Source organism: Desmodus rotundus, chromosome 9, assembly GCF_022682495.2.
Source record: "Desmodus rotundus isolate HL8 chromosome 9, HLdesRot8A.1, whole genome shotgun sequence".
Classification (NCBI taxonomy): Eukaryota; Metazoa; Chordata; class Mammalia; order Chiroptera; family Phyllostomidae; genus Desmodus; species Desmodus rotundus.
This window is the reverse complement of record NC_071395.1, coordinates 107,708,331-107,719,755: the sequence shown is the minus strand read 5'-3', so window position 1 is coordinate 107,719,755 and position 11,425 is coordinate 107,708,331. Positions and strand designations below refer to the sequence as shown.

General features: G+C 55.4%; 1 protein-coding gene across 2 annotated transcripts in view; it reads right to left on the bottom strand.

Moving 5' to 3' along the window:
- Positions 1–1,978: 1,978 nt before the first annotated feature.
- Positions 1,979–11,425, bottom strand: part of NMT1 (N-myristoyltransferase 1) — a 30,500-nt gene continuing 21,053 nt past the window's right edge. For both annotated transcript variants that reach the window (XM_024553606.4, XM_024553607.4), the window contains exons 4-12: positions 10,889–11,007; positions 10,229–10,320; positions 9,268–9,384; positions 8,337–8,507; positions 7,380–7,488; positions 4,869–5,039; positions 4,105–4,272; positions 2,949–3,086; positions 1,979–2,335 (exon numbers count right to left, since the gene is read on the bottom strand). In XM_024553606.4, coding sequence (XP_024409374.2) covers positions 2,315–2,335; positions 2,949–3,086; positions 4,105–4,272; positions 4,869–5,039; positions 7,380–7,488; positions 8,337–8,507; positions 9,268–9,384; positions 10,229–10,320; positions 10,889–11,007 — 1,106 coding nt within the window. In that variant the 3' untranslated portion in view covers positions 1,979–2,314. The remainder of the gene's footprint in view (positions 2,336–2,948; positions 3,087–4,104; positions 4,273–4,868; positions 5,040–7,379; positions 7,489–8,336; positions 8,508–9,267; positions 9,385–10,228; positions 10,321–10,888; positions 11,008–11,425) is intronic.

Below are 11,425 nucleotides of genomic sequence, written 5' to 3'. Positions count from 1 at the left end.
AGAGGTGGCTAACATAGCAGTTGCCGAGCTGACTCCCAAAGACCTGGGTGGTGATGCTGAGGGTGGGGCAGGGTCCCCACCATGAACAACAGAGTCCAAGGAGCAGGCCACGCGGTTTTGGAGGGAGACACTGAGGCCTTTCCAGGAGATCTGTTTCTTCCGGAGCAGCCGCAGGCCTCACAGTTTCCATTCCATGACCCGGGTCAATCAAGGCCAAGCTCTCTCCAGGGGCTGCTGAGCACCCCACATCACACAGGCAGTTCGGGCTGGGACTTGGCCCAGAGCTGATCAAGCCTCTGCCAGGAAGTGTTTCCAAGTTCCAGGTCCTGCCCAAGGTAGGAAAGAGTCGGGTACTTTGTTCTTTGATATCCTTGGAAGCCTGAACAGGGCAAGCTGCTCGGGGACTCGGGGCGTTGTGTCTGATACCTGGAAGGCTGGAAGGCAAGCCCCTGCCTCTCCGACTCCTTCAGTCTGCGGAATGCAGTGAATATCTTGCTAAGAACAGCAGCTTCTTTGGTCTGGGTATCTTGGAGTCAAGGAGTCAAGGTCAGCCATGATCTCTGGTGCCTGCAGGCTGCAGCACAGGGGCAACAGGAGAAGGGAGGCCTCTGCAGGCCTCTTCTGAAAATCCAATCCCGCCTGCAAAGAGCGGGCAGCATTCCAGCAGGTGGCACAGCCCCTATCCCAAGCACACGATTTCCTCCAGCTTTGGGGACTGCAGAATTAGCCTCTGGCAAACCTCACCAAAACACCCTGAAACCCAGCTCTGCTGGCCTGCAGAGCCTGGCTTCAGTGAGTGAGGCCAGACTGAGCCAGGCCGCCTGGCTATGACTTCCTTTCCCCTGCAAGCAAGCCGAGAGGTAAAAGTAGCCAGGAAAGCCCCACGCCATGCTATCCACCCACTAACTTTCTCCTACAGCAAAAGTTACAGAGAAGTCAGGACTCGGGTTGCTGACAACTCCACAGCCCGATCCTCCCTAACATTCAGCTGAGCACAAATGAGAGATGCCTGCACAGCCACGTGCCTGGAGGCTCCATCCCTTGCGGGGAACCTGGCAGCATCCACAACTGTAACCACCACCACAAAAACCCACCAAACATCTTCAGTTGAAATCACGCTCGGACAATGGCAACACAGAATCATTTCTCTTGCCAAGTCCAGGTCGGCGTCTAACCACCATTCCCTGCCATTCCTTGAACTCTGCGTGTCTTGGAAAGGCGCCCAAGAGATGGCCAATGGGTTGGAAGGCACAAGCCAGGGACTGGTGGCTGAAGGGGCCTGGGAATCAGCCCTATACCACCCTTGCCCAGGCAGCCCCAGGGGCGTCAGGGTGCTGGCTCTTTGCTCTAAGATGAGCTGACCAGCGACTGCACTGACGTGGTCTCCTCAAGGTCTCAAATGCTACAAGGAGGTCAGAAGTCCCCTTCAAACTGCCAGTCATCCGTGGGAGTGGAAAAACAGTCTCTCAGGGTACTCGTGCCTGTAAGATTGGCAACAGCTGGCTAAAGAGTTGGCAGGACTTCCAACAGGGAGCAGGCCAAGAGGATGGAAGAAGGGACTCAATGAACTCTGCTTCCACAGGTCACCACGGCCGTCCAGTTTCTGAGTGCGGAAAACGCCCAGGGCCTGCAGGCAAGCCTCTGCGCAGGGCTGGCCCCGCCCAGGACTCCACCTGTGGTCTGTGAGACCTGAGCCTCCCCAAAGCTTGGCGCAGTCCCTCCACCGTACCCCGCCTTCTCGAAGCCAACCACTCCAGCCGATTCAGAAGTAGAACTGGATAAAATGCCCCACATCCTCTTTCTCCTGCTCCCCCAAGAAAAGTCAGTGCCTGCTCTCAGAAGGAAGCAAGTCGCTGTACCAATGTGTACATATGGCACTGTCCTTGATTCTGATTTTGAGGAATGACCTGGATTCAGCTTTTCATTGGAGACCAAACATCCTTGTACATTTGGAACATGAAAAGTATTTAAAAATATTTATATATATAATATATATACTTTTATTATTCACCCGTTAACTCCATAATATGCCAATCACGAGCCAGTTTTCAGCAGCACATTCCCTTGATCACGGCTGCATAAGGATGTGATGAACAGGAAACAGGGGACCAGAGACACGGCCGAGGTGACATCAAGCAGCCCACGCCATCACAACACAACTGTCAAATCCAGTGGCTGTTTGGTAAAGCCGGTTCGCTTCTGTTCCCTTTGCCAGGGATTCTCACGTTTGTGAAAATTGGACCAACAAGTGGTGGGGTTCCATTTCCTGGTTTGGATTCTCAGTGGCTTTATCCAGAATCTCACCGGCAACTGGTTACTGTAACACCAGCCCAACCTAGGAGAGCCGACGGGGAGAGGCAGAGTTGAGCGACAGGAGTTCAGAGCCTCTCCCACTTCCCCACTCCGACCTGAAGGGCCAAATGATGGCCTACAGAGCACCACCGGGCCGTGTGAGCGGAGGCACAGCGAGCCGAGGCTCACGCTCAACCTCCACTCAAGGCTTCATGCACTTACCACATCCTTTAAGGGGAGCCACTGCCATCACCTTAAAAAACACTGGTCACCAGGCCTCCCTCTAGCAGCCAGTTATTCTGTAACCGCTGACCACACACACGGCCCTGGGCTCCCTTTGGAGCCAGTGGAGGAAGGGCTGGGGAGGGTCCAGCAGTCCAGCAAAGGAAAAAATCTTCAAACCTCAAACTCTGAACTTCCTGGCTAACCATGTGCAACCTGGCCCATGTGGTTCCAGAGCCCACCCCTCTGCCACCCTCACACCGGCTGCTAAAAGGGCAGTAGTGACCCTGCTCGTCTGGCCGTCAGAGGGAGGGGACTTTGCAGGGGGCCAAACACCAGTTAACCAGAGCCCAGGCTGACAAGGGATCCCTGACCCAGGGCCCTGCCTTTGTTCCACCAACTCCTTGATCTGGGCGGCCCGGCTGCTTACACACCTTCTCTGCCCCCATGCTGGGGCACTTCCAATTGTAGAGATAATACTGCAGGTTGCCGTCCCCTATGCCAAACTTGAGCTTCTCCAAGAAGGTTTTGTTCTCCATGAGATCCAGTGCATTGAACACGTCAAACCCTTTCTGCAGAGCAGCAGGGAGTGAGAAGAACAGGTGAAGAGAGGTCAAAGCTGCCTCACCTCCCTGGCCTTTTCTGTCCTGCCAGAACCGTTCTACAGGCGGCCACGAGAGCCATCACCCTTGCAAAGCCATGGCTGCTTCCACGTTAAATCCCAAATCCCGCCAGTGCCCACTCGCTAATGGTGGCTCTCAGGACACTTGAAGCACCCTACCTGGCCTCTCCTTAGTGCCCCTCCAAGCACACTTGTCCAGGCCACTGCTCCCGTTGTTCCTCGCTGAATCTCCCTAAAATACTCTAGTAACTTCCACAGCCCTCTCTGAAGACCAAGCCCTGAACCCCCTTCTCGGAGAAGCTGCTCCTGCCAGCATGTGCACTGCGCTCTCACTCCCTGGACACCCCAGCTCTTAGGCCTTGGGTGCACACCCTGTGATTTCACGGCACCTGATACGCTGCTTTGAGACTGTGGCGACAGTACCTCCTACATCTTACCATCTTGACCTGAAGTGCTCCCAGGGCAGGGACTGGAATGTCCATCATCTGGCTGGCCCACGGTGGGCTGGGCTTACTCCAGGCAGCGCCCATGAGGGAGGACTGACTGAAGGTGACCTCACTGTGTAAAAGAAGCCGGGACCCTCCCCCATGCTCTATAGTCAGCAGCTCCAATGATTCACCACGACAGAGACCAATCTCCCCATTCCCACGCTGCGGAAGTCGTAAGGAGAACCCCTTTCCTGCCTGAGCAGGCCTGGCTATTCAGGCTCCTTGGCAGCGCCTCCCGTGAGAACGAAACTCACTGAAATAAATCAGGAGGAGTTCAATGCCTTCACTTCACATGGATGCTCCTTGCTCCCTCCTAGTTTCTCGCTGCTAAAAACTGCTGGGTCCTCCCTGAGTGGAGCAGGAGGGCATGGCAGGCTCACAGCCCCCAGCCCCTGGCAGCTGCCTCCCTGAGCTGCTCACCGCCATTCCACTGCCCCTGCCCCGCGGGGCTCCCAGCCCTCCCTTCCACCCGCTCCTCACCATTTTGGCGAGAACAAGGGCGTCGCTCATGAGGTCTAGAAGGGGGGTCTGGGTGTGAACATTGTAGAAAGAGTAAGCAGCCTTTAGACTCTTGTGGGTTGGATGGTTCATGATGGTGGAGGGAAGCGTATAGAAGCTCAGGAAGTCTGTCACCTCACCGTTTGCGTTCTGAAAGAAAAGACAATGAAAGGAAGCAATGCCACACATGCACGAAAATCCTGTAGTCTGGGAACAAAACATTTCCTCTTGCTCTCACACCACCCACAGGTGCCCGCCCCCCCCCCTCCCGAGTGGGTGGACACCGAAACAGAATATGCAGGGAGGGGAAATACACTGGCTGGGGCACTTAAGCACAGAGCCAGGAGGAAAATCCAGGCCGGGCGTGGGCTGAATCTCTCAGCTGTCTTTCCTGGCCTCCATGTTGCCAGGGACACCTCACAGTTCACATTCCCCCAAATTGTGACCCAAATGCTTGGCCTGCAGGTTACTTAAGAGGAGCTCCATTCTCTTGGTCACCAATGGGGATGAGGGGTGGGGGGAGGGAGAAGGGCTCACACCAAGTCCAGAGGGTATCACTTTAGTGAATGCAAACTACAGCTCTGCTCTCTGATTTAGGGAGGACCACGCATGATGGTCAAGGGAGTCTGGGGCGCCAGCACTCCCGCCAACTGGCTCTGTAGTCACTGAGCCCAGGAAACCCAGCCGCCTGAGGAGGGCGCCTCCCTGGCCACGGTCGGAAGGCCGGACCGCCCACCCCCACTCACCTCCACCACAAAAGTGTCGATGATGTTCTCCTGCGGGTAGAACCAGTGCTGCACCTCCTCCGGGCTCATGACTGGCGTGAGGTGGAACTGCTTCAGGTACCTGGTGAGGAGCTGGTGCACTACTGGAATGTCCTTCTTTTCCATTGGTCGCAGGCCAGGTGTCTTGGGAGACTGGAAGGAAGACGAAGACTGTGTCAGATGCGCTGCTGACGGCGAGCACCTTGCCTCCTCTCAGGTCCTGTGAGCACTAAAAACTTCATGCTGACCCCTTCTTACCCGACCCTAGATCCACCCAGGCCCTCAGAACAGACTCCTCGGTCAACCTCGGCAACCCCCTCTCCCCCATGTCCATATCCATTGGGCGTAAGGCCTGCTTCTCCAGTGTCTTTTGGCCCTTCCCTCCTAGTTAAGGCTGTTGCTTCAACTCCTTATTCATATGGCTCACGCCGTCTCCCTAAGAAACGTGACCCACCATACCCTTCCCTGTTCCAAAGTCCTCAGCACAGAGCACAAGACCTTGGACCGGTTGGCTGTTCTGACTGCACCTCTCGCCCCCAGAGGACACTCAATAACACTGGAAGGCATTTCCAGTTGTCACAAAGTGTGCAGCTGGCATCTAGAAGCCAGGGATGCCATTAAAACATCCTACCTGCCCAAGAGAGTTGCTAGGACACAGAAGTACCTGGCCTGCCCTAGCTGGTGTGGCTTGGTGGATTGAGTGCTGGCCTGCTAATAGAAGGGTCACCGGTTCAGTTCCCAGTCAGGGCACATGCCTGGGTTGCAGGCCAGGTCCCCAGTAGGGGGTACAAGAGATGCAACCACACACTGATGTTTCTCTCCCTTTCTCCTTTCCTCCCCCTCTCTAAAAATAAATAAATAAACTCTTAAAATAAAATAAAGAATTATCTGGCCCAAAACATGAGAGGTGCTAAGATGGAGAGAAACCCTGAGCAGCCCACGGGTGTGCTGGGTAGGCCCAGCCCAGCACTGTTCCCGGGGTTCTGCGAAGCCTTTCCTGACTGCCCCCCTCTGAGCCCTCACCACCATCTCCCATGGCACTGCAGCTGGTCTCATCCTGCGCCAGCCCCTCCCCTGCAGACTCAGTGCACCTCACAGGCAGGCTCTACCAGCACTGGGCGCTCGCCTGCCCACCTGGACCCCACGGCGTAAGCAGTCCCCTGACAGAACATTCATGCAAGGTAAATTCAGAAGAGAAGCATCAAACTCCTGGAACTTAATCTCAAACCAGAACCCCACCCCACAACTTTTCTTAAAAAGCACTTCAGTAGAACAAAGCGGGGCGGTGTTCTGAAGGAAATGCTGGGGCTGGGAGAGTACCCCAAAGGCGCAATCTGGAAAGGTGGGGTCGGCGAGATCTGGAAACAGGGTGGTTAAGCCTTCATTCCTCAGTCACTGCCCGACGTAACTGCTTCCCAGTGTAGGAACTGCTTTCAGAACAGCAGTTCTAGGGCCTCTCGCTGCCAAGATTCCTTGCTAATCCTGATGTCTCCAGGGAACACTTACTGACTTGTTTCTACACGGCAGTTCCCACAGTGACACCTCAAATCCTAGACTGACAGTGCAGCCATGCCGGGGGTCTGCACCCACAGGCAGAGAGAGCCAGAGACATTCTTTGTTTTTTAGTTGCTATGCACCTTAAGAACACTCTCTGCCCACCTAGAAATCAGGGCAAAGCCATCATAACAACAGAAAGAAGACCACCCCACCAGGGCCCCTCGAATCTGTTTTCCCTGGGGCAGTGTCTAATTGCGCTGCAGCGGTCCCTCAACATGGGACACTGATGACCCCAATCCACTGGTGGATTAGCTGATCCCAGGGGGAGCAAGCCCGCTGGGTGGCTGAGGAGTCCAGCCCTCTGATAAGCAGGCGCCCAGTAACCCAGTGGCCCCACCTGCGGGACCTCTGAAGGAAGAGAGGCGATCTGAGGACCTGTCGGGACCCTGAGGCCAGGCACAGCTGGAAAACGGGAGCATTTGTTTTGCTGGGAAACTAGGCAAACCGAGGTCCAGAACAGGAACCAGCTCACTGAAGGTGGCACAGTCCTTTGATGGCAAAGTCTGGACGGGGCACTGGGGCTGGAGTCTGGGCCTCCCTCAGGAGCCCGGGTCACCCGTCCTTCAGCTGGCGCGGCAGAGAGACCGGCAGAAGCGCTATGGCTGATTTACACTGGGCCCTGGGACACACTACCGCTCGGTGAGCGGCTTCACCTTCCCACCTAGGCTTGCTTAGGCTGCAAGTGCGGGAAGAGGTGTCCTCCCAGCCGATCCACAATGACAGAAAAGCTAGCCCAGCTGCAGGCACAGGGGAACAGAGAGTCTCAAACCAAAACCCTTGCTAAAAGCAATAGGAGCAATGGAAATGGAAAGTCCAGCAATCTGGAAAACATGGGGTGAGTCAGTTTTGTGTCCCCTCCCCCACTGGAAGCCGCGCTCCCTTCCCGCCAAGGACCGGGCTCTCCCGCCCCTGCCCGGGGCCCGGAGTGCCACTGGCCTCTGGCAGCCTGTAGAGCTTCATGGTGCGCTGCATGGTCATGTTCCTGCTTAAGTGGGAGAACTTCACTTCGATCAGCTTCCGTGGGTTCAGGGACCGATGCCAGTACCTGTGGGGACACAACTGCACTGTCCTCAGAGGACTCTGGCAAGTGCCGTTAAGAGGATGATGGCATGGACATTCCCAGATGGCCAGCAGGTGGCATGAGAGGCACATCTCTTGAGCCAGCACCAGTACTCAGCTCCAACCCCAATAATCACCGCCCACCCCCCCGACCCCCCACCCCCACAATGAATGCAGAGCTGCCAGAGCGCTTCCTGATTTTCTTTCTCCCTATTTTTATTTCTCAATTGCAAAAACCTCCTGTTACAAGAGCTGTCTGGGAAGGGCACTCCCCACTCCCGGAATCAAGTCCATGGAAAAGAGGCACAGTTCTCTGTAATAACTGTTTATGCTCTTCCTCCCTCCTCTACAGCATTTGCTGCTTTTACTTTTGAAGTTCTTGGGATACAGACTGGGATTGTTTCAAACAACTTTCTGAGTCAGAGGTTCTCCCTGGGTCACACAGGGATCAGACATGCTCTCTTGGGCCCACACACAATGTTCAAAACAAAATTGAGCCAACCATTAAAACCTTCACACATTCACCATAAAAATCCAGATCTGGACTTATCCCTAAAAACTGGAATAAAACAAAACCCTGGCAGACTGATCCCTTTGGAAGGGCACTCACTTTCCAGTCTGCTGTTCCTATAAACTCTTCACCTCTCCACACTCCCTCCCTGGCTCCTGGGGGCACCCACAGCCCCTCTTCTTTTCAGACACTGTTGAAGCAAGATGCTCCCCGGCAAGCGCTGGGCGGAGGCAGAGCCATGACGGACAGTGGCACAGCCTGTCCCGGCGAGAGCAGCTGGGCCGGCCCGCACTCCCAGGGCCTTGCAGGAAGAGACTGTTTACCTGCAGGTGCCGACAGGCTTTGGTAACACCACTCCAGCAGTGTAAACAGCTTGGAAAATGCCCTCCAGGTGAACCCGCCGGGTGATCTCGCGGATCAGGACTGGAGCCACCCTCTTGGAGCGCAGCTTCTTGTGGACACACAGGAAGTTGATCTCCACCATCTTTTTCTCTCTAAAGAGGGAGGGGGAAAAGCGACAAGGCTTTCAACAGGTAAGGCAACCCCTGCCAGTACGCGCCACCATCCCCACAGGGACCGGGACTCCAGCACAGTGTTCTGCTGCCGCCTGCTCTCAGCGGTCAGTGCTCGGGCTCCTTCCCGCTGCTCTGTTCCACTGGGCACGGAGCCGCTGTCTCCTCAACACAACTGCTTATCTGAAGGCAATGCCAGCATCTCCCTGATGACTCTGCAGTGGCAGGCTGGGGGAGTCCCACCTTTAGCAGACAGGGAAACTCACACAGTCAAGGGCTATTCTAGGATTGCAAGGGTTTAACACCAACAAGAACCCACAGCCTATAAACCCAGAAGACTGCGGCAGAAGGCCCTGACGTTTCCAGGGAGAACAAAGCGCTCCAAGGCCCGTCACTACCCGAATGACAGTCATACCGGCTCCAGTCTGTTGCCGAAGCCACTCAAGTGCATCAACATGTGACTGGTACGCGTGCGAACGCTGAGCTGCTTCTCAGGGAGCGGACTGGCCTCTTCATGGCCCTCTTCCAGCCCAGGTCCCAGACAAGACAATCAGCCACCGCTCAGAGTACAATAGGCAGTTCTTACTATGAGCATCTATTCACGGGGCCTGAAGCTCCGTCCCTTCACGGCACCTTCCCTCTTTCTTTTGTGGAAGGCATGTGTACATGTTTTTGTTCCCCTCCCCCCAGCCTGAGCAGGACGGTGGGGATGTGGGAGTTGGGAGATGGCACTGGTGCTTACGTGTCATAGATGTGGATGTTGGCTGGGATGGCACTGATAAACCCGACCAGCTTCCGACTTGAGACCACTCGAACCCCACAGTGCCACTGGGGGAGCCAGCCAGGCGGCCGGAGAGCCCTAGAAGAGACACGAGTTGCCGCTGCTCAGGACCCGCAGAGCTGAGTGTGGTTCTAACCTCCCGCTCCCACTTCCCTGGGGGTTAGCACCTGAATTCTCCTGGACACAGATGGAATTGAGCCACAGCCCCTTCTCGCTGCTCAGCCCCCATGGCCAACTGGCCCACCAATCCAAGGCCGCCACACTGAGGTTTCATACCCGATCCAATTTCTCTACACTCACTCACTCTGACAGCTTAAGCCAGAGGACAGGCTGCCTTGGCTCTGAGTCCAGTGGGTCCCATGGATGGGAGCCGACTGGGGAGCCCCTGGAGCGCTGGTCCCCATCCACCCTCTGGCCCCGCCACTGCCCTCTTCCTGCTTGCCCATTCTGCCTTTCCCTCTTCCACCAGGCAGCCCCTCTACATTTCAGCTTCGTGCCTCCACCTTTCCGGACACTGCATATGGCCCAGGACGACGGACGGCTCAGCCAGGCAAGGCTGCTCTCATACAGCTGAGCATATTCTGAAACTGCGTGGAAAATGACTTTTCTCTTTTAATTAAAAAAAAAAAACCTTGGTAGCTTTCATCTCTCCTTCCCTTCTTACATCAAGTCACCATACAATGGATGATCTTTTCTCCTGGGTAGTACTTCCACAAGCCCCCCTCACCCAGTCATTCTGTCTTAAATAAGGTTTCTATTCTAAACTCCACGGGGAGCAAGTCTCCTCCAGATGCGGGAACTCAGAAATTCCACACCAACTTGCCATTTAAAGGCTGGCTCAGGGGGGTAAAAACTCCAATGTCCTGTGGTAGGTCTGCTCTCTGCCTCGGCAGAGAACCGGGAGAAAACCCTCACAACTCACCATAAGAGAAATTCCGGGGAGTAATCAAATCGAAACATGTTGTCATCATCTTCCACATAATTCTCATTCAGGAGGGTGTATAATTCTTTTAGCTGTAGAGAAACAGGTGCTGTCTTAGAGGCATTCTGCCAGATGGGGGCCAACTCCACTACCCTGGAGCTCCAAGTCTGCAGAAGGGCAAGGCAAACTAACAAAAACTACGTTTGACCTCCTCAGTCCTTTCCGACCACGCATGGCAGGGACTCTTCTGGAATGAGCACCCTAGCTGTATTAGAAAATTGAGCCACCAAGGGGCAGAACGGCAGACTTAAGCACATAAAGTGGCAGACGACCAAGCACGTCATCCAAGTAACCAACCACTCCCTCATCAAGACAAGGGGATGAATGAATGAATGAATGAACAGGATAAATGGAAGCATGAGAAAGGGCATCCACCTTGAGGAGCTACAGAGAGAAGCCCAGTGCTCTCTCTGTGAAGCCTGGGGTAGGCCCCAGGGGCAAGCGATGTGGGGGGTCAGCTCAGGCCTGTTTGGCTCAGCTCTTCAGACAGCCCCTGAAGAAGGCCTGAGTATGAGTAGAAGCTGTTTGTTTCCGTGTGACTGCAGGGCTCCCCATGAAAGGGGCGCCCAGTCCACCTGTGGCCTGCCCGGGCCTACTCACCACACCACGGTCCCCCAGGTCCAAGGCATCCCAGGTGAAGCCCTGGGGCAGGGTGTAGGGCTCCTGGCGGATGTTATCTTTGTCTGGCTCCACGGGGCCATGGGTGTTGACCACTTCTCCTGGAAGAAGAACACAGCCACGAGCCTCACCCTCTGCCCCCAGGGGCCCCCCACCTGAAGAGCACTCTGTGCTTGGCAACTGCAGACCATCCCTCCAGCTGCCCTTGGCCCCTAACTGAGGGCCAATTCATGACCAAACTTCAGAACAATCACTGGGACTCAAGGTGGCTGGCTGGTTGGAAACCCTTTTACATCTTCCTCTGGTTGCCGAGTGACAGCTGACTGATTTGGCTTCCTGCCTCCTGTGAAGAGTGCTGTCGTGGCCCTGGCCCGTTGACCTAGATGGACGCATAAGGAGCTGCAACAAGGCTGCTTTTGTGTCAACAGCAACAACAACGTCCTGGGGCCATTCCTGAACCAGATGGTGGCATCTAGGCGCCAGGCTGGGTCTGGCGCTGCCAGCCTTAGCTTTCAGCAC